Consider the following 25880-nt stretch of genomic DNA (forward strand, 5'->3'; position numbering starts at 1 on the left):
GTTCCTTCTTTTCAGAAACCTGAAGACTAAAATCAAGTTATTTGCCTTAACAAGTGAACGAGGAGGTATCTGAGGGGTGCTTAGTTTGGAAGAGATTTTTCTCTGTAGACTCAAAATCACCTAAAATGCCCTGGTTTGTGCTCATTAATCTGGGCAGGAATCGATTCACAACTGTGCCAGGTCACAGGTGTGAGCATCTCTCTGTCCATTCCCCTTCACAACCCTTAGGTCTAATTTAAACCCAAACATACTCCCTTTGCTGAGAGCAGGAAGGTTGCAATGATTTTGTCCAAAATATTAATTCCTGTATTTGATTGAGCTTGTAGCCATCACTTCCTAAATCAGTGTCCAGGGGCCCCAGCACAGCTCTGGTCTGGGTAGTTAAAGATTTACAGAATGACAGAATGACAGAATATTCTCCATTGGATGGGACCCACAAGGATCATCAAGTCCAACCCCACGACCTTGGCATTATTGGCAGCATGCTCTGACAAACTGAGCTCATTTCAGCAGTAGCTGCATTTCCATCCCCACCTGCAGCCACGTCTGGAGCCCGTTCCAGTTCACATTGTGCAATGCCACTGGTAAACAACCCTTCCAAGTGGTATTGCTGCCACCTTACGTAATGGCCAACGTGGATTCGGGTGCCAAGCAGTGCCATGACTAACTTTGGCTCAACAATAGCCCTTTGAGGGCACCTGAGAAATTATTCTGCAGTCACAGCAGTCAGATGGGCAGGCAGAGCTGTACAGACAGAGTCTATTGATGTTTGTGCCACAAATAACTGATTATACACGGTGTGCATGTATGTAAATATTCCTTTCTAAGTGTCCCTAGTGCATCATTTCTCTCAAAATATCAGCGGAGTGGAGATTTTTTTGCCTGAGTAAGTAGGGAAATATTAAAGTCTGGCTTTGTAGGAAAGTTTTGCATTGTTCCTCCTGAACTTTAACTGTCCTCCTTTGTTCAGTCCTTGGTGACACAGATGCTTCCTTCATGCCATCATAGTTCATTGCTGTGAAAATGACTGAATCACACTGTAAACAGAGCTGAAGCAATGCCACCAGCCTGGACTGGGAACTGTGGACGTTGTTCAGCTTGTATTTTGAAGTGTGCTGGTGTATTTTTTAGGCATGTAGTTCAAATGGTGGAGGTGGTGAGGAAAGAATAGTCTTGCAATGAAGGAAGGAGTGGGGAATCATCTGTTTTTCTTGTCTTCTGTCCAAGCACAAGCCCTGAAGTGATGTCTAGGTATTCCTGTACAGAGCCAGCTGCTCTCGAAATGGAAAACTTGGTCTGCCAAAAAATTAACCACAGCCTTGCCACAATCTACAAAATCTTCCTTATGCTGAAATGCCTGAGTATTTTAGTAGTAAATCTTCTTTATACCGAAATGTCCAAGTATTTCAGTAGTAATCATGGCAGACACACACACAAGATGTAGTTGGCCACTGCAACTCACTGAATTGTGTGTGTTTGGATGTTTGCTTTTCTGTTTGTTTTTTTCTGAAGGATGTTTCCAAATGAAATGTATTTAGTTTAATTCAGAGAAGCCAGAAAGATTAGCATGTAATAGAAGAGCCTTCAAAATGTTGTGTTAAAATGTGCAGGACTGTACTACTGCTGACAGGACTTCAGGTCATGATTCCTTAGTGTTTATTTAATTATATCCTAAAGCAGATCACCTGGCTTCCAAACTGTCCCTCTCTGCAGACCACTGTGTGCCCCCTAAAACATCAGTAATGCAAATGTGACCTTGTTTTCTGCTTGGATTCTGTGTCATTCTAAATGAAACATGACCCAACTGCACTGAAATCTGAATGGGGCTGCTGCATTATAACAGGTTATAGCTGGAGCAAAAACCAGTGATAAATCTGCAAATTGCAGCTCTTGAGTCTGTATCAGTTATGTTTTTTTTAGTGGGCATTCATATAGATATTTCTTGGAAGTTGTATCAAACCAGGGACTTGTCTTGGAAGCCAGTGCAGAAGAGTTGTGCTTGCTTGTAGGTAACACATGTGCAGATAAAAACCAGGACTGAGTTGTAGATGCTTGTACAGAAATTCTTGTCTTCTTGGATTGGAATTTAAATAGGAGAACCTGAGCTGGTCACTGCAGAGTTACTGATATTCTGGAAAAATACAATATATTTTAATCCCTTGTATGGGATAGGAGTTTCTCTTACTGATTTGGAGAAATTTCTCTCTGCAGTAGGTATGGATTGGCCTGTGTACTTTTGAGGGAAGCCTTATGAATATGGAGTTGTTTTCTTTACATATCCCTCTCTCCCCATTTTTTTCTTGATTCCCCAGATGTTATATTAGTTCATGCTCTTTTGTACCAATCTCTGATTTTTGTGCTGAGCAAGCGCAGCTGGGACTTAAACCAGAAAGCAGCTTCTCCAAATAAAACCTGCTCCTTTCTGATGCTAAAATAGTTCTTCCCAGATCTTGTTTCAAGGTGCTCAGCAGTGCAAGGCAGCAGTAGTGTTTTGTGATTTCTGGAAGCTGTGGGATAGACTATGGTACAGCTCTTTTTTTCCACGGCTCTTTGGTTGTTTGCAGGTAAATTCTTGGAAATCACAGTCCAGCTTTGAATTTTGTTCAGTGTCTGGTGCAGATAAGGACTTTTCTTTGTTTGTGGGCAGGGAATGTGGCAGAAGGTTGAGGACCCTGAGCTGGCAGGTGTCCCATTGGGAAAAGGAGAAATGTTCAGGACCAAGGGGATCATGATGGGTGGGAGTGCTGGGATGTGCTGAGGAGCTGCAGGAACCAGAATCTCTGAGTTGAAGGCTCTGGGACAGGAAGGTTCCAGTCAGTTTATGGCATTCAAGTATCTGAACAATCTGCTTGATTTGGGGAGCAGCCATATATGTTTAATGCTCTTCTCCATTCTGTCTGTTCTCCAGAAAATGCTGCTCCCACTCAGGAGTACAATGGCTCTTACAGTCCAGCAAAGGGCTGGATCCCTTTAAATACCAGTCCCCTTACTTGAGCATTTTTTCTTCATGACACTTTTCTCCTGTTTTGATGAAGCAAAGTGTAATTTGCTCACTTTATTAAAAATACATTTCTCTTCCATCCTTCATTTTGACACCTGCTTCACTGCCTAAAAGGAAATAAAATGCTTGCTGGCAAGACTCCACCTTTGAGTATTTGAGATTGTACTTTCCTCCTCCTCCTGATTGCCTTTGGAATGTGTTTGAGCCTAACATTTTATTTTGAAAAAGAAAAGTGATGTACCGCTTCCTGTCTTCCATCCTTCAGTGTCACCTAAAATAGTTGCACTTTTGGCATATTGCAGCAATACAATTACTGAGTATACTTCTGAGAGAACAAGCTTGATATGCACTGGAAGAATAAAACCACAAAATTTGGCACGTGGTTGACAAAAAGGTGTTCTGCAGGACAGCATAATAGAACCACAGAGCAGGCAGAAGGGAGGGAAAAGGAGAACTGGAATCAATCTAAGTGGGAGTAGAATGTATGAATTTTTGTGCCTTTTTTCAGCAGCTGTTGTGAGGATTGAAAGTGTTTTGTCCTAGAACTAAATGGGTTTGTTTTTCTGTCCCTATGCAGATCCTGTACCTGCTAAGTAACCAGCAGGCCAGATGACATAATGTGCTCAGGCTGGTGCCTCCAAGGTTCTCCCAGCCCCTTTCCCTAAATGTCCAGTTACCCAAAGGCTGGATTATATAATTAATGACAGTCCTCCTGGCCTAACCTTGTTTTCTTGTTCTCAGTACTCCTCCTTGTTTCAGACACTTCCTCTCCTGGTTTCATTATGTTCTTGGAACTGGAATTAAGAGGGAGGAGCTGGCTGGCAAGGAAACATATTCCTACATTTCACTCCTGGGTTTGTGAGTGTGGAGAGCCAGCAGGTCAGAAAAAAATCCTGTTTGCTTTGAAAACTGCTGTGATGTTGGGAGTGAGAAGTCAGTCATACAGCATTTGAGAAATTGCAGTCTTCACCTGCTTGCAGTCCAGATAAACTGGTTTAAAACTCCATCAGCCCCTCCACCTCCCTGTCTGGTCCTTCTCATATCAAAGTAATTGAGGATTAACCAGTTTCCCATGTAATTCTGAAGCCCTGAGAGTTTGTCCAGTAAAGCCCGGGTTGTGCAGTGTGTGTGTGTTAATGTCCCATTGTGTGTAAATGAGGACCGGCCGATTGCTTAATGAGGTGTGTAATTTATCTGCTGTTATGGGGGTGTTAATCTTATAAAATGTGTTAATAACTCCTTGGTATTTACAAGTATCGGCTTCTTGGTCCGGCTTTGAATCTGTATTTGCATCTCCAGCTCACACTGGGGCCAAGCTTTGGTGTTTGTGTATTCAGTGTTTATTTTCTGTGTGAAACTGCGATTAGCAGGATCACTTATCTTACTTTGCACATGCTTCAAAGTTTGTGTCCCAATTCCCCAAACCATCAGGACTGTTCACAAACTGCTCTCCAGGCACAGCGCTGGTACTGAACCAAGCTGGGCTCTTGCAGAGCACATCCAGTTTGTTTTCCTAAAGCCACCTTCCTGCTGCTTTCCTTGTAGAGACCTTCAAAGAATCAGAGAATCACAGAATGTCCTGAGCTGGAAGGGACCCACAAGGATCATTGACCCAGCTCCTGGCCCTGCACAGACACCTCAACAATCCCATCCTTGCATCCCTGGGAGTGTTGTCCAAACTCTCCTGGAGCTCTGGCAGCCTTGGTCAGTGCCCCACGACCCTCTGGGCAAAGAACCTTTTCCTAATATCCAACCTAAAATCCCCCTGACACAACCCCAGCCATTCCTTCAGGTAGAACTTGGAGCTCTGCTAGTTTAGCTTCAGATATTTGCATTTTCCCATCTGTAGATTGCCACGAGGGAAGGTGGGCAGATGTTGCCAGGTGCTGCTGTGCAGAGTGAATGAGCTGAAGAAGAAAGGTTTAATTGAGTGGAACAGGAATTACACAGTGAGCAGAACAAACTCAGGTCTGTTGGCTCCCATTGCTCATCCTGGGATCACAGCCTGGCGCTGCCAGAGCTGTCCTGAGCTGCTCCCTGCACATCATGTTCTCATCTGCCAGCAGACAGGAAACATAGAAATGTCATCTAAACAAAGAATTAGCAGAATGAAGGGCTCAAAAGTCAGTAGTTCCTATTTTCTGCCCCCGCTGCTGACTTCCTACCATTGTTTTCCCATTCATTTAAACAGATTTCACCTACTTGGTTGGACTGGGAGAAGAGTGATTGATTTTATTATCTGTGCTGGGTTGTGGGAGCTAAGTGTTCTTGCAGAGTTGTCAGAACATGCACTTGCTTTTGGGTGGGAAGGAAAACAGCTAGAGAAAGGATTTCAGAATTAAATCTTGAGCTAATATTTCTCAATGAAAATAGAAAAATTAATGCTTTCTATACACATGTAGAGTAAGGCAGCTCTACTTCTTCACCTGTTTTAAAATTAATTTACTATGTGTAGAAATTTTTCTTTCTTTGCTAGGTTTGTGGAGCAAACTTGGAGATTTTTTCCCAGCACAGGAACTAAAAATGCAGAGGGCTGTTGGAACTCACCACTTTTTTATTGTCAAGTAAGAGAGGCTTTGCTTTAAAAGGACAGGCTTTTCTTGATGCTTCCCCAATTAAAGCCCATCCTTTCCTAGCTCACAGTCTTGCTCCAAAATGCTGGTCACACCTGACTTTTTTTTTTTCCTGTAGCAGCTCTAGAGCACCTGGGGAACATAATCCAGCCCAGGGCATTGCTGAGCAGTCTGTGTCCCTTGCCCAGCTTTCTTTTTATGTGGTGATGCCCAGCCCCTGGCAGGGTCACTGAGCAGAGGGGACTTGTGTCCTGCTCCTGCCTTCTCTTGTGTCCCAGATCCCAGCTGTTCTCCAGGGCCATCTTTGCTGGTTTATTTCACATATTCAATGGGGTAACTGATCTTTCAGGCTGTCTCTGCACACCCCAGCTGTTACACTGCTGGATGAGATCAATTTAACAAGTGAAGATCTTTTTATCTCCGGTCCTGGGCACAGGAGTTCTAGGGATGGTTTCAACAACTGTGAGCAGTAAAACTCCCCCCAACTACTTCAGACAGGTGTCTGGGATTTTATTTTCTAAGTAAATGGTATTTTGCTAATCAAAAGAGTGCCTTGTGTGCAAACCTGACACAGCTGTGGTGTTTGTTCTACCTCTGTATTTCCCCTCAGCTTGAGCTGTCACATTGAAAGCTAAATTGGTGGCTTTAGATTTATCCATTTTACAGAAGTAACAGCTTTGCTTTTCAAGATCTTACCACGAGTGTCTGATGTGCTTTGTAGGAGGGAATGAAGCCAGAAAAGTCTGTTCTGATAGAAGTACCTGCCTGCTTTTGGTGGAGTGAGACTGTGTCGAAGCCTGCTTGGTTTTATTTAGAGCTTGATGACCTCTGAAGAGCTTAAAAGCCACCTGATGGCTTGTGCTCCTCAGCTGGTGTGCTTGGGCTCCTGGTGCCCAGCAGCTTTGTTGACAAGCAGGGATGAATTATCCCAAAGTCATTGTTTGGAAGCAGTGACCCAAGGAAACAGAGGAACAGTTGCTGCCTGTTAAACAGGTTGGAAGCTCTTAGCTAAGAGATTGGAGTTTTATTTAAAATCTATTTTTTTTTTCAGTAACTCTGGAGTATTCTCTATGCCGTCTCTGTTTCTCTTTTGGTCTGTCTGAAGAGATCAAGTCTGGGGGCAGCAGTTCCACGGGATGGCCAGGCTGGAAGGGCACAGAGGGTCCCTGGTGCCACCTCCCTGCTCCAGCAGGGCCGTCCCCGGGCTCAGGGCACAGCAGTGTCCAGCCTGCTCTGGAACGAGACCCCAGAGCCCCTCTGGGCTCTGCTCAGGGCTGGCACTGCCCAGGGCAGCAGTTCTGCCTCCTGTGAGGGGAATTGCTGGGCTCAGGCCCTGCCCGGGGCTCTGCGGCCATGGCTGGGCCTGGGGCAGAGCTGGGCCTGCTCTGGCCCCTGCACACAGGGACGGACAGGGGGACACAGGGACGGACAGGGGGACACAGGGACGGACAGGGGGACACAGGGATGGACAGGGACACGCAGGAACACCCAGGAACACCCAGGGCTGAGGCTCCTCTCAGCTGGGGCTCCTCTCCAGGCTGAGCAGCCCCAGCTCCCTCAGCCTTCCCTGGGCACTGAGATGCTCCAGGCCCTTCCTCAGCCTCCACCGGTCCCAGGAGCTCCAAGTGTCCATTCCTGATCCAGAAGCTACAGCCCGAGGATCTGCTTTACTTCATATTTGTGTTGGATTCTGGGGAGAGAGTGGGGGATGCCATCCCTGGGTGTTCCAGGTCTGATCACAGACCCCACCGTGCCCAAGCTGGAGGGAGCCACGTTTTCTCTTGGGCACTTCTAATTCTCAGGCTTTGCTGAGATGAGCAGAGAAGCTGCCTGTGAAGTCAGCAGAGCACACAGATAAAAATGCTCTTTGTCACTCAGCAGCATGCCTCTGGTGGGAAGGTTTCTCTAGAAATACCACTGGGGATTAAAGCCAGGGCGTTTCCATTCGTGTCTCCAGCCTGAATGATCTTGCTCTGACAGCACGCTGAGCTTCCTTTTGATACCATAAATTCACATTGAAAATAATCAACATTTTCCTCCCCTTCTGCCTCCAAGCTGCATTGATTTGAGGAAGGGGAGATGGGAAGCTGCTGAGACAGGGTGGTTAAACTCTATCTCCCCTTTTTAACACCAACCTCCTCTGAAGTGTTCCTGGAGAGAGAAAATGGAGCCTGTTTGTGCACAGTCATCTTTGAATGTCAGATGGACTTAATCCAAGTTATATTTACCATGACTGAGTTTCTCCCTGCCTCACATGTCCTCCTTAAAAATGATGAAGTGTTTTATGCAAAGTGGATTCTCAGCTGTAATTGGTATCTCTGCTAAGAGCCTTAATAGTAGCAGCTACTGAATGAATCATAGTCCATAAACTTTTCTGCTGTCTCTAGGAAAGGGTCTTCCAGAGGTGGGAGCAGCAGAAATCTGAGGAAACAAAGCTGTGTGGTGGGACGGGGAGAGACTCTCCAGAACCATTGTTCCAGCTCATTTCACGAGCACTCAGATGTGTTTCCTCAAGTGGGGCTGAGGTTTCTCATTCTCTTCTTGCTTCACACCTGCCTTGGTTTCCTGAATTGCCACTGCAGTTGTTCTGTCGTGAAATCAAACTTCAAAATAGACCCAGTTATACAAATCTTGTGGGAAGAGCTGGTTGTCTCTGCACCAGGTCTGTAGGTCCTGTGGGGAACCCAAATAAAGGGGATGGAACCAACCATCTCTGCTCAGTAAAACAACAAAGAGGTTCAATGAGGCAGATAAGAAATGGGAAGAGGAAGAACAGAAGTGTTTTGAGTGACAAATCCCAAGGTTATGTCCTTGTCTCCAGGGAAAACTAATCCTCAGAGCTGAGGATGATTTGTCTCTTTAAAGGCACTTAAACAGAAATTGTAGTTGGCTGGATTCACTGATATCTACATGAAGTAATTAGAGAGGCTTGTGTAATTCTGAGGGATGTGGCCCAAAACCAAATTTGTTTAGAATGTCTGAATGACAGACGCTCTCACAGAAAAGGCAGTGGAAGTTTTCAAGCCTGTTATCAGACAGACCTGCCTCAAAGTGACTCTTATCAAAAACCAAATTGGTGCTGCATAGGCTTAACTGTCCAGGGCTGTTTGGCACCTGCCTTGCTCTCTGTGTATCTTCCACAGTGCTATAATTTTTTGATTTTTTTTCATCAAAAGCCATCTGGGATTGTTGTTTTGAATGAATGTTCCCAGAAATGCACAATGCAGCAGTTTTTCTATCCACCTGAAGAAGAAAACCAGTGTAACAAATAGAGTACTTTATCTTCTGACAAAAAGCACCTTTTTTTTTTCAAGACTGAGGTTTTTAAAACTTAATGCCTGTGTGTCATTTTTCGAACATGACAAGTACAGCATGTAACAGTAGAAATTCTCTCTTCCATGTTGTAACTGGGTTTACTGGTGAGTGTGTGATGAGTGGACTTTGTAAAGCACAGGCAAGCTCTTTGTTTAGTCAGGAATTGGTGTGTGTGGAGAAATAGTGACCTCATGCTTTCTTGAGATTCGAGGTTTGCAGCCATGCTCTGATCCCCTTTGCAAGGGGGACTTGACAAATGGGGGAAACCAGCAGCAATATTTCACTGGAGTTTATCTGCAGTTTGCAGCTCCTTGCTGATCAGTGGGGAGGGGCATCACCAGCAAACAAACAAAGGGTAAACAAGGTTTGGTAACTGCTTTAACCCACTTGTATTCCCTGTGCAGTGGCAAGGAAAGTTCTGGCATGAAAAAGCTTCTCAAAGGCCAACTTAGTCTTCTTTCACTTCAGAGAGCAGAGAAAATTGCCTAAAAATTCAGTGTTATCTGCTGTGCAAGCTTTAGAGCAAAAAAAGGAGAGTGGTTTTGGTGTGACAGCCCTGTTTTCAAAGGGGCTGTGCAAAGACAGACTCATTCCTGCCTCCTGCCTTGGGAGTGAATTAATTGTACTGCAGATACATCAATTCTGTGTGAGAAGAGGGATCTCCACAGAAATCTGAGTGGTACTGCCCAAATCCGCCTCTCACTGAAGGGCTGAAGAAAGGGGGTGTTATTTCTTTGCTTCTTCGTGCTCTTTTCAACTGGAGCCCTTGAGTGAGGGTTTTTGTTGATCAGGAAGCCATCTCAGCCTGGAAAGGTGTATTATCCTTTATTTCCACCCCATGTCTATGTGTTACAGTTGTCTTGCCTTTCTCTTTTTCAGCCTGCAGCCCATCCCTTTCTCAGGGAAGTCATGTTTCTTACCAAGAAGGAAACAATCAGGGATGGCATTTCTACTGACCCTAAATCCCTTTTTTCAGAATCACCAGCATGGGTCAGGTTGGAAAGGACCACAGTGGGTCACTGGTCCAACCTTTTACATCCAGACAGTTCTGGAATATCCCCAGTGAGGGAGATTCCACACCCTCAAAGTTGACTTTTCTCTCTGTGTTTGATAATTCCCCCTTTGTGTAGGTCAGTCACTTCTGCTGGAGAATTGCCAGGTGTTTGATTAGCTTCATAGTGAATTCTGGTTTTGCTGGAAAATGTGTTGTCCCTGCAAGTCGCTTCAAGTTTTTTGTTAGTGAAACAAATTGGTTCAGCAGCACCAGTCTCATTTATTCAGAGAGATCTCAAAGCTACTGATGTGTAATGAAATTAAGGTAGTTGTTCACTCCACACTGGACTCGTTACTGAGTGAGTAATGTCACCAGGAATTAGTGACCTCAGCTCCAAATGTGGTATCTGCTGAAAAATAGATGTCACTTCTCCAAGCTGGTGAGCATGGGAGGTGGAGAACCAAGTGTTGTTTCAACACCCACATTCTTCTGGGTGAATCACAGCCATGGACCCTTTCTGCTGAGCCAAGATGACAATGGTGTATTTACACCACCACTGACCTGCTAAAAGTGGAATGTCAGCCATGATGCTGGTTGGGTTTTCATTTTTTCTTAATCATCTCTGACATAAAAATGTAATTTGTTGTAGTGAATGCTCACGGCCTCTAACTGTCAGGATGTGCTGAAGTACCTGCAATAGAGCCAGTATGCTTCAAAAAGAAGACTGATCTTTAAATATTTGGTTCTCCTGGGGAATAACATAATCTGCCTGAAGAACAAAACCATTTTCCCCTGTCTGTGAGCATTAATTTCTGGGACAAAAATTGATCTTTTTGCTGTGGATTTACAGTGCCCAAATTCTGTTCTGTGACCAAGTGCCACATAAGAATGTGTTACAGTCCTGCTTGATTAACTGGAATCCAAAATACAGCCCAAGAGCTCCAGAGCAGCCTTTTCCTGGTCCCTCAGGTAAATCAGTAAAACCAGACCTTGGAGAATGGTACATAAGAACATTCCACTCTGCTCACTCCAGAGCTTCTGCTGGGTCTTTGCAGGGACTCCACACAGAAATTTTGGGAGAAATTCAGCCTGGGTACCATGGCATCCCTCCTGTCTTTGTGCCAGGGAGGGATGGGCAACTGCTGGAAACTGAAGGAGGAATTAGTGTTTTTCCTTCTCTGATGTGACCTACTTTGGGTATCAGTTTCCCTTTGCTACAGGGCATTTGAATTTAACCATTGTCTAGTTAGTTCTACTTAAAAGTTGTTGGGGTTTTTTTTATTGCCTCACATTCTTTGCTTCTTGTTCATGAAAAACATAACAGCGTCTTACAGAGTTGTTAAAAAAGCTCTTTTCAGATTCCAGAGAAGTCAGAGAGGATTCTTCTGTTTGGAGGTGTGGAAATCGTCAGTGAAATAATGTATTTATTACTTCATTTCCTGAAATATTTCGGGTCCAAACTTGAAACTGTTCAAGTGTACATAAAGCCCTGGCAGGCAGCTCCTGCTGAGGGAGTGAGCTCATCCTCGGCTCAGGGGAGGCAGCTGAAGCATCAGCTCAAGAAAAAAACTGCAGTGTTTGGGTCCTCTGCCCTCCCTGCTGCTCACCCAGCAGTGGCAGTCACAGCTCAGGTGAGAGCCCACCTGCAGAGCTGCCCCAGCCCAGCAAGGAGCTGGAGCTGCTGGAGAGAGCCCAGGGGAGGCACCAGGATGGGAGGAAAGGCTGGGAGAGCTGGGATTGTTCACCTGGACAGGAGAAGCTTTGGGGTGACACAATTGTGGCCTCACACTGCCTGAAGGAGCTGCAGAAAGATGGAGAGAGAATTTTACAAGGACCTGGAGTGACAGGACAGGGGGGAATGGCTTCAAATTGACAGAGAGTAGGGTTAGATTGGGTATTAGGAAAAAATTCTTCCCTGTGAGGGTGGGGAGGCCCTGGCACAGTGCCCAGAGCAGCTGTGGCTGCCCCTGGATCCCTGGCAGTGCCCAAGGCCAGGCTGGACAGGTTTGGAGTCACCTGGGACAGTGGAAGGTGTCCCTGCCCATGGCAAGGAGTGGCACTGGATGAGCTTTAAGCTCCCTTCCAGCCCAAACCATTGTGTGATTCTATGATACACTCCTCTCTGAAGAAAAAAATCTTGAGTAGCAGCAGCCCATATTAGTGTAGGTACAGCTTTTGAAATCCTTCTGACACTTGCTGGCACTTGAAATGTGCCACCCTTTTGTTTGGCTCCTTTGAGGTCACCACCTCGATCTCACCTCGCTCTTTCCAGGACTTTGGCACTCCTGTCCATCAGAGAGCTGCAGTTCTGCCCCTGACCTGCCTTAATCACACAAAGATTTGTGAATTCTGTTTGAACCTACTTAGGAATGGCCTTGCTCATCTCTGTGATGTTGCTTTACCAGTTTGTTGACATTCCCACCAGGAAGGTGAGAAAGTTTTTTTTGCCGTGTCCTTTCAACTCTTGGATTGGTAAAAAACCATTGTAGCATTCCCTTATGTTAGTTATGGATGTTGGTTCCTGCAAACCTCTGACATTTCCAAACGGGCTTTTTTTATTTCTGTGTTTGCAGCCCTGCTCTCCATTGAAAGAAAAGACACTCTAGATGTGTCAGGAAATTCCTTTGTTGTTGTGATGACAGCCTAACTCTATCTTTAGCCTCATATTCTGGAATTGCAAGGCCCAGCCTTCCCTTTATGAGAACGTGTATGACCTGGAGGAAGAGCTTTCCTAGCAGCAAGTTTGTTGTTTCCACTCTGAAACGATGTTAATTGATCAACTCAAAGATACAACTTCTCCTTACAAGTCTCGCCTTTCTGAGGGGAGGAAGAAACTTGCCAAAAGCTAAATATAAACAAGGTGCAGTGGAAAATGCACATGTGCCTGCTGTGGGAGTGTGAAGTGATGTCTCCCTTCCTAAAGCAGCGTGAGCTGCAGGTTAAGGGAGTTCACTGAGCAGTTGTAAATCTACACCCTGGTTCCTCCTGGTCACGAAAGATGACTCCAGTCTCTGCCAGTGGATGCTCAGGGTGGCACAGGGTGTGTGTGCCCTGTGAGCTGGCAGTGCAGCCCCTCTGCACTCCAGGCTCCCTGCAGCATTGCTCACACCTTCCACTGCTTTGGCTACAGCAGGGAGGCAGCTCTTGCAACACAGCACAAGGTTCCTCTCTGTTCCCAGGCTACAAATACTCCTCCGAGTGACCAATGCCTCAGGAACCTGGAGGCTGGTTGGAATTTTTGCTGCAGGAACGTCTGACCTGAGGGCAGGTAAAACCTGTTCCCCTCTGCCACGCTCACAGCTCCTCCCTTGTGCATTACAAATCATCTCTGGTGTCTAATCCTCACTCTTTTCTCTTCCCAGGACAGTGTAAGTGCTCTCCTGGAATTGCTTTCAGTTCTGGGAGGTAGGCAAGGAGCCGGTGGCAAAAGGAGAAAGGTTTTTCTAGTGGAGGCAGATTTTTGACCCTTAGGTCTGATAGGAGCTGCCACAAATCTCTCATTTCTTGGGGTTTTGGGTCTCCTGTTACAATAACTTTAGGTCTGGTAGGAGCTGCCACAAATCTCTCATTTCTTGGGGTTTTGGGTCTCCTGCTACAATAACTTTTGTCAACTTCACAGATTTGTTTGTGACGTTTGCTTGATTTACTTATTTTTATAATATATGTAATTAGTGAAGCCTTCTTTGGGCTTCTGTCCTCATTGCTAGCATTTGATCTCTCTGGTGTCTCACAAACATACTTTTCAAGCTGTCATTGAATCCTTTACATTTCATATCTTCTAACTTAGAGTTTAAATAGAGTGAAGAAGGTGGCTCTTTGTCCTGGCCATGCCATCTCCCATCATTCTCTTCAAACTTTGATGCCATTTGGGCTTTCCCTTGCCCTTCTCTGAGTGCACAACCCCACTGCTGTTTTCACCAACAGGGATCAGACTGATGAAATTGTGTAAATTGGTCCAGTATTGGATGACAAGTTGCCTGGAACCCTGAGGACTGTTGTTCCTGTTCCAGACTACAAACCCTCCTAGCTCAGAACGTGTCTTTTCCAAGCAATTGATTGTTCTGCCAGGGGACTTGCACACAGCCAGTCCTTTTTCTTTTGGGCTGGTGATCATTTGGATTTACTGGTGTCACACATCAGTCAGCAAAATCTAAGTGGCAGTGTTTGCCTCTTGTCCCAGACTTATCTTTTTTTTACTGTTGTGATCATTCCAGCATCCTTGTGCAAGATTTAGTACATCTTCCCTTCCCTTCTGCTTGGTCAGGTTCCGGATGTCATCCTTCAAGCTTCTGCTTCCATCCATAAAACCTGAATCGAGCACTTTTTGGAGTGTCTCTGCCTAATCCAAGCTTACTTAGACCATGGAAAAGTTAAATTGTGGTGTTGGGTGTCACTTATGTGATGAAATGATAATCTCAGAGGAGAGAACTCTGCCTCATATGACATCAGCTTTCCAGTGAGCTGTTTAAAAAGCTGGATTATTTTTTCTTTTAAAGCTGTGATGTGCCATCATTTCAATACTAGTAAATATTTCTGATGGTGAGAACAAACTTCCTTTTATAGTATCCACACGCTGCTGTTTTTACTGAATCCAGCCTGGAGCTGTTTCCTATTTCTGAGTGTTGGCTCACACTCAGCAGCTCCTGGTGTTCACGTGCTCTGTCTCCCTCTTTCTCTCTCAGCTTTTTTAGCCTTGTTGATCTATTATTGTGACTTTGGCCAGACGACGCCAGCTTTCAGCATTTAATGGGCTGGGAGAGCAACAGCTTCCTCTGCCTGTGAGACCATGATGTCATCAGCTACTTTGGGTTCTTTCACCATCCTGATGCTTCGGTGGATGTGGAAAGAATGCAAACAGCACTTTCCAGATGTTCTCAGGGCAGCTGGAAAACCATACATGGATTGTTTGGTTGGGGAATATTGCTGGTGTGTTTAGGAGACAGCAGTGAGAGGGGTGATGAAAACACAGCTCCTGTGCTGTCAGGTGTCTCACAGAGGGTTGTTGGGGTGTTAAGTGATGGCACAGCTTATTCAGGACTCCAGCTGGGCAGCTGAAATAAATTTCTACCTGCTCTCCATTCCTTTCTTCCCTTCCTTCCTCCAGCTTCAGCTCCTGAGTGAAGCACAGTGTCCTTCTGATCTCCTGCAAGGCAAATGCTGTTTTGTTCATGCAGTTCCTCAGAGCTACCTCAGCAGTTGAAGACTACAGAAGAGTTTTCTAGTTTTTAAACTCCCAGTAAAGTATTTGGTGTAGTAGGAGCTCCTGAATAAACACAGGGGTGTCTCATCTCGGTGCAGTGTGGACTGGGAATTTGGAAGCCCAGGGCTGGAAAAAGCATCAGCTCTCACCCACTTGTGGCATATCCAAAAAAGTCTATTTTTAGGGAGAAGCGGTCACTTCCTTCTTTAGGGTGGCTGGGTGGGTGTTTTTAATGCATTAATTAATTTTTATTGAGTGATGGAAAAGCTGATGTCAGAGCTGCAGTGCGGTTGGGCGTGCAGGAACACAAGGTGGTAGGAAGTGTAGCTAACACACGAGGGCAGGGAGAGTTTAACCATGGGCAGTTTAAAATAGCAAAGCTGAGCCCTATGGATATTAAAAACTATGACTGAATCAAAACAACGGGCTAATATTAAACTGGACTTTGCTGGGGGAGGAACAAACCTGTTGGGTTCATTTCTGTTGCTGTATCCAATGACCAAGGGATGTTTTTTGATCTCAACACCTGGGTTTCTGACTTAGGGGTTGTCTGTTTTTGGCTTTGCTGGGTATAAATGACAAGGGGCAATACAGGTTGTGTTTTACTGGGTTTTTTATTCAGGAGTCTGTAGAGTATCCTTTTCTTTTTACAGTGGTCTATAAACTTGTCCAGCATGACTTCTTGCCTGGCTGCTCTCACCGTTCAGATTGCACAGATCCACAGCAGGGAGGGGGAGGGAAGTGCTTTGGAAATGGGAGCCAAGACAGAGCACAGTTACATAATTGTACAAAAGAAAAGGTTTTTTTTGTTTTGTTTTTCCTTCCCATATCCTCCTGCCTACTGAAAAAATGTTGTTGGAAAGCTGGATGGAAAAAACTCCAGCATCGTTCATCCCTGTGGGGGCATGAAATGTATTGAAATGTTCCACCTGTTTCATGGCTGGTGCTTTTCCTCTTTCAGGTTTGACATCTACAGGAAGGTGCCAAAAGACCTTACACAGCCAACCTACACAGGGGCCATTAGTAAGTAACTTCTTTTTGATGTCCTTGCATAGCCCTGGTCTAAAATTAAAGATTGTTTGGCCTCTCTGTCTGCAGAGAATTCTTTTAAAGGGATGTTAAACATTGGAAAGGGTGTCCTTTGTTGCTGAGGCAGCTTGTTCTGCCCATCAAACAGTGGAATGGTTTGTGTGAATTCAGAATTGAGGCATGGTTTGGGTTGGAAGGGGCCCTAAAGAGCCTCCAGCTCCAGCCACTGATAGGGATCCACTCTCACTGCCATGTATCAATACACAGACTTTGCCTGATACACATCTCTTGCCTTGGGCCCCTTTTCCTTCCTTCCTGCTCCTGAGGGAGGCTGCAGGCTGAGTAATGCCATTTCACACAATTATGTGCAGCGAGCTGGCTGGGCAGAGGGCTTGGTAAACATTGATCAGGCTGATCCTGCCGGGCCTGATCCTGTCATTACCCTGCTCATGCAGCTTTCCTGTCCCTCTGAGCAGGGACTTCCTTTGATCAGGGAGCTGTGCCCCACTCAGCCATGCTGGTAGATGGGTCAGTAGTCTTGTGTGTCACTGCTGACGTGAGTGATGTCACATCCCTTGGTGACAGCACGCAGGACTGAGTCAGTGCCAGTGAATCAGGACACAAAGGAAAGCCCTCTGTGAGCTGGAGAAACTCCTGGCTGTGAGCATGGTGGAAGAACAGGTTGTCCAGGGTGGTGTGGAGTCTCTGTCCTTGGGGATGCTCCAAACAACCAGAGCTGGCCCTGAGCAACCTGCTCAGAGCAGGGGAGTTGGATGGGATGGGCTGCAGAGAGGTCTCTGCCAGCTCAGCTATCCTGTGTTCTGTGAAGATTACACTTCTCCCTAAATATTTACCTTCAGAGTCCTTGTCCCCTGAGTTCTCCTGGCCACTGAATTGCTTGTATCCCAACTCCCATGTGGGTTTGCTGAAGTTGTGAACAAAGAGCTTGACTCAAACTGTTTGGGAATTCAGGGGCGGATGAGATTTAGTGTTTTGAAAGAACACTTTGAACTTGTGAGTGATCCTGCCTTCTCTTCTGTTTTGGAAACTAAGAGTTCCCACACTGCCACTGGGCTCCCTTTGAGAATTTCTCTTGTTATGAATCACCTGCAAAAGAGTATTTTAGAAGCAAAAAAAAACCATCAAAGGCCACCAGAGTTTAGGCTTTCAGATCTGCAGTAAACAGCTCAAGTGATAAGTCTGTTGTGGGAAGGCTTCAAGGTTGTGACTCTTACAATTATTAGCTGACTTATTTTTCTCTGTTGTTATTTACAGCATCTCAGGCTTTGATTTTCTTCTCTAACTGGTTCTCCTTCTTTTTCTCACAGTGTTTCTAGGCAGCCTGATAGAAGCTTCTGAACCCCACAGGCAGCCAACAAACTGGTGGCTTTGCCTGTGAGGATCTTGTGAGCAGCTTTTCTAATGGGCTTTTTTCTGTCTGACCAAGCCTGTGGCTTGTAATTTGAAAGCCACTAATCTTAGGTGTTGTAGGAGGCCATGGATGAGACCAGCCCCTTGCCAGGCCAGTTGGAAGCCTGGGAAGGTTGCATGACCTGGTGAAAAATTGCTTTAGGGAAGTCAGCCTGTGTTAACACTGGGAGCTTGAGTGCAGGAGAAGGTTCTGCCTCTCAAAAAAGCTTTTAGATTTTAGTAGTCATGTGGAATTACTGTGACTGCAACTTTATTTTGGCTTTCTTTAAGTCCTCCAAGTTTTACAGAGCAGATATAAAATAGTCCATGATATCCAGCTATTAATTTAGGCCTTTTCCATATGATTTCTGATGAAACCTTAGTTCAGTATCAATTCTGGTGCTGAAGGCTTTCTGGAATAGGAATGGACTTGCTGCAGGGTTTCAACTGTGGCTTTTGGATTGTATAAAGGTCTGCTTTCAAAAACAAAGATTGAGGTTCATTAGGGAAGAAGGCACAGATCAGATTACAGAAGAAAAGAGGTGGAAAAGAACAGCTCTGGTCACCAGGGCTGAAGGGGCCAAGGCTCTCAGGGAAGAAGCAGCTAAGAGAGAGTGTTGGGGGATTTTGAGGGAGAAGAGCAGGTGATCTCAAACATGAGCAAGCTCAGAGCCAGCTGGAGTTATTGAGGCTTTCTTAGGTGTGGATTTTTAATTCCCAAATTTGCAGTGAACGCTGCATACAAGGTACTTCAGATCTGTGTGCAAGCCACTCAGCTACCAACAATTTTTTTTTTTAGGAGTGAAGAAACCAAGAATTTACTTATAGTGAGGTTTGTCCAGAACCACACAGCCACTGCTGTGGACTTCTCTGGGAAGTGTGTAGAAGTCACTCATTCCTTTTCCTCAATAAAACTCCCTTCTTCAGGCAGCATCCCTGTCGTGCTGTTGTCCCTCTTCCACCAGTTTTTGCAGGTGTGTAGCATGTCTGTGGAGCCACTGTGACAGACGTGGTGACAGCCTGGCCATGTTTGGGTACAGAGGCAGCAGCAGCACTCCTGGCTGGCTGACAGTTGGCATCTGGCTGGACAGGAGCAGTGGGGCTCTGGAGGGGAGCCTGCAGCCCAGGCAGCTGCTGGCACCATCCTGCTCCCCAGCCATCGGTGTGGATGCATAGTTTGCATGCACATGTTGTATGCACACATGGAAACGTTATCCAGAAATACTCTGTGCTGTTTGGGGGCTGGAGTTTTAAATACACATCAGGAAATATCAAAGTTATGATTCACATGGCGCCTGTAACAGGACCCGTTCCTTGTGCTTCATAACAGTTTGCTCCACTGAATAATAAATACTATTAATTTTATGCCTTAATATAGACATGGCTCCATGTTCTCAGTCTGTGTGATGTGTTAAACACTTTGCCTTTCTCTCATTTCTCGTGGGGTGGGGAGGCAGAGCCAGGAATGTACTCACACGGGGTTTGTAGTGGAAGGGATGAGTACCAAAAGGTTAGTGCAGGAATCAAAACCTTGGCAGAGTTCCCCATCCTTTTGGGATTGCAGATTAGCAGTGTGTCTACAGCAGCAACCTTTGATATATTGATCATGTTATCATATTAGAGCTTTAAAAAACCTGTCTCAGATGTTGTTGGAGCTCTGTGGGAACGTCGCCGTGCTCCTGCAGTTAACGAAGCTTTATGCATGAATTGTTTGATTCTGTCTGATCCCAGCCTTTAATCTACTTTTCCAAATATAATACACTTGTCAAATGTGGGTGGAAGGACTGCACATTTGCATGGAGGCAGGTAAAAGCCTTCTCTGTGAAAGGAGCAGCTGAAGCACCCCGTGCATAAATTCCTGTGCTGGGAACGTCGTCTGTGCCTGCAGCTCCAGGCTGAGAGAGGAGCTCCTGTTCTGCAGCTGAGGAAATGCTGCCTCTGGAGAGAGTATCTGATAGTGCTGGCACACGAGTCTCATGCCAAAAACTCCCCCTGCCCTGGAAATGTGTGTGCATAGGAAGAGTTTAGTAGTGCAGTGTCCTCTTTCCCAGTGTCCTGCAGCAGATGCTGAGAAAGAGCAGGAGGGGCAGGTTAAACACTTCACCAGGCTTTGCTCAGTTGGCTCCTGAGCTTCCTAAGCTGGAGCTTCCTTTGTGTTTAGTATCCCTCGATGGATTTCTTCCTCAAGGGCATGTATGATTCCTTTTTGTAACCTAGCAGGTTTTATATCTTATGCAACCTCAGCATCTGTAGTCAGGAATCCTCAGAATTTAGTTGTGTAAAGGAAAACCTTCCCTTGTTTTTGACCTCCCCTTTCCATGTAGTTCCCATACTGAAAGAGACAGTGAGTGGTTGTTCCCCACTCACCTCCTTCAGGCTGCTCATGATTTTATATCCCCCTCTTATGTCCAGCCTCAGTATTCTCTTTTACAGCTTCAAAACTGACTCTGTGGTTTGAAGACTGGGAAAAGCATTGAGGAGCTTTGAAAGTCAGTCCCTGCCAGGCACTTCAGGGCATTCTTGCAGGGTTTTTTAGATATAGGTTAGTGGAATTTTACTGTGCTGTGTTTGGTAAGTATTGTCACGAACCTTCACTGCAAGAGCTGAACTGAAAATGGACTTGAGGGAGCAAGTACTGGAAAAGAAGGTATTTTGATTATATAAGTGGCAGAGAAGGAAGTTTAAAAATTGGAAGGGAGAGGAAGCTGTGGGAGAGAATTTAGTTAAGAGAGTTAGTGGTAGCAGGCTTTCCTAGAAGTGCTTGAGAGCAGAAAGGTCTGGCTGATGCTGTGGAAAGCCTTTATGGGATTATAACAAGCAGCAAGGAATATGGGAAGGATTGAAGAAAAAAGGGTTGTCTGCATCAAACACTCTCCCTGCAACTGCCAGAGATCAGAGATCTCGTGTCTCTGTCACTGATCAGCACTACAAACACTGGATCTCCTCATGTGCTGCCTTGGTTTCTTTTTTTGGGCTCTTATGTAGGTGTGGATGTTCTCACAAGAATTTGCTGCTCTGCTTTAAGCAGAGCTTTCTCCTGGTGCCCCGTGCCAGGGCTCAGCTGGGTCACAGCCCTGGTGACTTCTGTGTCCTGACAGCCAAGGCTTGGGAGCAACTGTGTGCCCATCTGAGGTTTCTCTTCAGGAATTAATATCCATTCTTGCTTCCTGTTTTCCTACTGGTCTTTGGGCTTTTTTTTTTCATCTCTCTCTTGCTCCTAGCTGCTGGATTTTTTGGCATCTCTGTTAATCCCTTGCACTTTAGAGTGGGTCAATAAATGAATCCACAGTTGAAATTACTCTGATGAGGAAGGGGAAGCGACGCATTTCTCTTTCCTCAGAGCTGGAAGAATGAGGCACAAGGCTTTAGGTCACTCAAGGCTCTGTCTCAGTACTTGCCCTCAGCACCTCTTTCCTTCCCTTGCCTCTCACATTCTTTACCAAGGAGTGATAAAATTGTTCCCAGCCTGTTGTTACTTGAGCTTCCCGAAGGAATGGGCAGTCAGGCTGTACCGGTCATGTGGAATAAAGTTGAAGAACATGGCTTTTTTTTTTTTAATGTATTTCTCAACCCTAATTAGTGGCTCTGGCAGAGTGGTCATTTCACAGAGGGCTGTGCTGGGTTGGAGGGGTTGTGCTGGGATGGTGCTCTGGCTGTCAGTTCCTGCTTTGCCCTTCTGTGAGTGATTCATGTGAATTTGGGTATTGTATTTAACACAGGGACACACTGCAGCCCTGTCCCCTTGAGCTGGCACATCCTTGCCTGCTCCAGTCATCCCTGATCCACAGGATTTACAGCTGTGCTTCCTTCCAGCCTCTCCTGGGTGGGTGACTGTCACTGCTGCATCAATGTCCCTGCTCAGGGCTTGGAATAATTTCCTGGGGAAGAACAAAGAGTAAAATTCCAGCTACTCTGGGCTTCCTCCATGCAATTCCAGGTTGGAATTCCTAGGAATTGTTGTCTGGGTACCTCACAATTCCTTCAGTGGGGATTTTCCCTCTCTGCAGAGTCAGTTTGTCAGCAGATGGAGAAATGAGAGAAGTCAGGCACTGGCTGCACAATTCCAGTATTGCCACGTCTCTGCTGTCCAGCTCTGAGGAGCCTTACACAGAGCTTTGGAACCTGACAGAGAGCCCAAATGTCTCCTGATCCCCAAAACACTGTGCTAGGGGACTGTGTCCTTTCAAAACAAGGAGGTGCTGGTTTCTTTTTGCCTTCGGGAGGTTTGAATAGTGATAAAATTGGGAGCCAAGACTCCAAAGAAGTGATGTTGTCAAGAAGAGGGAGTGCTGGCAGACCAGCATTGTGTGCTGAAGGTGGAGAGTGCAGGAGCTGTGGGGAGATGGAAATCATGACAGAAAAAGTGGCCCAAAAATAGAAGATATCCCTGTTCTGGGTCATTAATTATTAAGCCAAGGGATGCTCATATTTTCACTGCAAGAGGCAAGGAAATTAAGATGAGGTTTTTCTAGATAATCTCACTTATAAGCAGAATTAAGACGTGCTTTTGGTAAGTCCCAAGGGGATGCAGTGGTCACTATTTTATGTGAATTTGAGGGCTTTTATTTTTTTCTCTTGTGTGCAGAATCTTCTAGAGTTTGCTCAGTGGGAAAGACACAAGTTTGATATTTATGCATTCATAAATTAATGTAATTTTTAATGGTTCCTCAGGAGTTTTGGATATTGGCATGGTATTGAAGTCACTGCTCTGGTGGGCTCCTCTGGGTCATTCATGGACTCTAAAAATTGTTAATTCTCAATTGTGTATGGGAGGCATATCCATAGGGGCAGTGATATGGCTGTGTGAAAACAGTTTTTGTCTTTGTTAGACATACTAAACTAACCTTTTCCTCTCCTTGCCTCTGTTCCAGTCTCTGTCTGCTGCTGTCTCTTCATATTGTTTCTCTTCCTGTCTGAGCTCACCGGATTCATAGCCACTGAAATGTAAGTAAAAGTCATGTTTTCCCCTGTTTGTGTGGATGGGAATCTTTACAGCTTTACTGTTATCTGAGAGAAATATTCCTGTCATTTCACTAGGTCATTTAGTTGCCTAATGGGTTTGGGATTCCTTTAGGTTGAGTCCGAATTCTCAGACAATCATTCAGCTTTTTAATTTGTTAAAATTAATAGGCAAACTTGGTTCTGAACTATTTTTGATAGAGGAAGCTGCTCCAGACTTGCTTGATCCTTTATTAGCTGCATGCTGCATTGCATAATTAACAGCATGGAGAAATGGATTGCATTAAATAAGAATTATTAATTTAATATCAATAATTGCTTTTTTTTATGATGTCAGAGCTGAATCTCTGATTCATGCAGGTAGTTTTATTAATGTGTGAATTTCTTCTTCTTTTGTTGAGCCTTACTAGGAAACCTTATTCACAGGTTTTGTGCCTGAGGATAAGTTGCCCCAGATGGTGACAGCTGTGAGAAAAAGGGAAATAATTTCTACTTTTAAAAATTGCTCATTGAACAAGTATGAAGTACTTATTAACAGCGAGTTAATCAGAATTTTATTTTTTCCCCCCTGTTCTCATGTTCTTCCTGCCTCAAAGTAAACTTTTAGTAACTCTTAACACATCTGTCTTTGTTCTGGGCTCTAGGAAACCTTCTCCATCACCCTGCTGATGTGGCAGTGAGCTCAGAGTGTGAGGCACAGTTCCTGGATAGCTGGGAAGGGTGGAACTTCTGTCAGGCTCACATGATGGTCCTGATAGCAACAGATGTCAGTGCTGAGCTAAAAGGCTCTGAAACCTTGCTTAGATTTTGATAACCAAGAGGCTGTTCCATTGTTTTTGTGCATCTCTGTCTTGGATCAAGAGTATAATTTCAGGAATAATGTTAATGTTGACTAATGTTTAACTGAAAGCAGGAGTGTAATCAAGCTCGAGATCATTTTTTGTGCCTGTTGCACGTTTACTTCAGAGATGGTATCTCAGTTTTCTTGCTTGCTCACAGTTTCTTTGACTTCAGTTCCGTGTGTTTGCTTGTGAAATCCGGGGTCACCTTATCAGCCACTTCACAGAGCTGAGTTTCCTTGGGTTTCTTGTTTTAAAAAACAAAAAAGCTAGACAGACTGCTTCAAGTAAAGCAGTGCTTTTTCTTGCTCTCCTCTTAGATCTCATTCTCTTGCCTGGTTTTCTTTTTTCTTTCAGTTAATACTTTACAGGAGGAATTAGTAATATTTACCTAGTTTTGACCCAGTTATTGGAGAGCACATCTTTATGTAGTGGCAGTTTCCTCTCTAGAAATTCCTTTTTGAACAGCACAATTGCATAATTCTCTGAGGCCTCTTCTTGCTTTTTCCTAAAGATGATGCATTTTCCACAGGAATATTGGGAAGTGCTGTAAGCACACTCAGCTGACAGGTTCCTCACCGAAACCTCAGAGAGATGGTGAAGTGCCTTTCCCAGCAGGAGCTGCTTGGGGAGGAGGTGTTTGCAGGCAATAAAGGAGTAAAATTTGAGAGAGGATGTCATACAAGAGTCTGGGACAAATGACTGCAGGAACCTGATTCGTCATGGACTGTCCAACACAAAAGCTCACACAAAAGAGTAGGAAAACCTCCTTCTGATGAGTTACAAGTCACCAGACTCTTGCTGGGAACATTGACCCCAGCACTTGTGAAAATGCTCTCCCAGAACAGCGGAAATACTTCAGAAAGTCACTTCAAGTCCTTCCCAGTTCAGCGACTTCGAAAGCAGGAGTAAACTTTTATTTTCCATTTCTTACTCATTGGTTTCTCTTCTGAGAAACCCAGTAGAAGTTGTTGTGAGCTTCTTGTGGTTCGCTTTCAGTCAGGTATTACTGGCAGTGTGTTGTGAGGCAGCAGAGCCTCATCACTGGGAGTAAGAATTGGGAGTTCTGCGTGGTCTGGAACTTGTGAGAGCTCTGTGCTGCCATTAAACTGGGTGATAGCAAATAACAGGGGAAATACTGTCTCAAAAAGTTTTCTGAGCCTTGTTTGCCCATGATCCAAACACTTACAGATATGTGAAGATTCCTTATGTGCAAAGTGTTTAGTTCTCATCAACTTTTATTGCAAGCTTCAAGGGTTTTTTTAGCATTAAGAGTCTCCTGCAACAGATACCTCACCCAGATTGAAGTTTCCCAATGCCAGCCAGGACCTGAGTGATTACAAGTGTGCAGTTACATGGGGTGAACTTTCCTGCTTTGTCACTGCCAGCTGTGCTGTGGGACTGCATCACTCTTTCTCCTTTTGTGTCATATTTCCCTTAAAGCCCTTGAGAGAGCCAGGCTGGGTGGGGAGAGCTGCACAATTTTGATGACAAGGTGAGCACTTGGCCTGGTGTTTTACATCAGAGACGTGTCAGGTTCCCTGCTGAGCACTCCTGCTTCCCTCAGAGCCTGTTCCAGGGAGCTATTTTGTGTGTGGGGTGTGTGCAGGGACAGCTCCTTCAGGGCAGTGATGCCCACAGGATTCCCTGTCTCACCCTCAGCACCGAGAACTTCCCTGGGTGGCTGCACCACAAGCAAGAGGTTGGTGTGGTTTGTTAAGCTCGTGCTGCAACATGAGAAAAGAAGAATCTGCTCTGCACCACACTGACCCCAAATCCTCACTGGCTCTGCCCACTGCTGGACTTTCTTCCACGTTCCCAAGAGTGCAGCAGCCTCAGTGCCTGGTCTTACTCGAAATCTCGGTTTGGCCGCTCTTGCCCAACTTCAAAGCTGTTTTTCCTTGACCAGCCCGTTGTGGTAGCATTTACAGTCTCAGCTGCTGAAGGCTTGTCTGGGTGGCAGAGAGCCAAGAAATGACACCCTCATCTCGAGGATCACAGTCATAGCCCTCAACCCAAACATTACCTGTGTGGGGAGGACGGCAGCTGTGTCATAACTCGTGTGGGCATTTCTAATGAGCGCCGGGGCTGTGTCTGTGCTCAGGAGCTGACTCCAGTTAGGAAGTCAAACCAAGACACTGCAGGAAGCTCGTGGAAGAGGTAACACACTCTAAAGGCATGTCCTATTCTGCTGCTGACGGGTTTCCTGGGGAGACCAGCCCTGAGGAGGGTAGAAAACTCCCGAGTTGCTCATCTTCCAGATTTATCGTGTGACCCTAACAGTCCTGTGAGCAGCCATGAAGGAAATCCAAGCTTGGCACTTAGGTGGGGCTGCATCCTTCCCAGGAAAAGCACAGTGAAGGGCTGGTGAGGGAAAAGAGCTTTTTTCTTTTCTCAGTCACAACCCATCATTGCCATTAAGGGGAGGGTGAGTTTAACTCTGAAAGTCAAGGATCCTCTTGATTTTCAGTTTTTGTTTAGTCCAGAATGACAGTGACTGAAGACTTAATCCAGACTTCAGGTATTGGAATGTTCTCATCCCTGGAGGTCCAGAGAACAC

At 45.3% G+C, this 25880-nt stretch overlaps 1 protein-coding gene across 1 annotated transcript in view; it reads left to right on the forward strand.

Moving 5' to 3' along the window:
• ERGIC1 (endoplasmic reticulum-golgi intermediate compartment 1) overlaps positions 1-25880 on the forward strand; it is a 56479-nt gene that overhangs the window by 4713 nt on the left and 25886 nt on the right. The window contains exons 2-3 of the mRNA XM_064388257.1: positions 16045-16106; positions 22394-22466. Coding sequence (XP_064244327.1) covers positions 16045-16106; positions 22394-22466 — 135 coding nt within the window. The remainder of the gene's footprint in view (positions 1-16044; positions 16107-22393; positions 22467-25880) is intronic.

The sequence above is a fragment of the Passer domesticus genome, chromosome 13, assembly GCF_036417665.1.
Source record: "Passer domesticus isolate bPasDom1 chromosome 13, bPasDom1.hap1, whole genome shotgun sequence".
In the NCBI taxonomy this organism is placed as follows: domain Eukaryota; kingdom Metazoa; phylum Chordata; class Aves; order Passeriformes; family Passeridae; genus Passer; species Passer domesticus.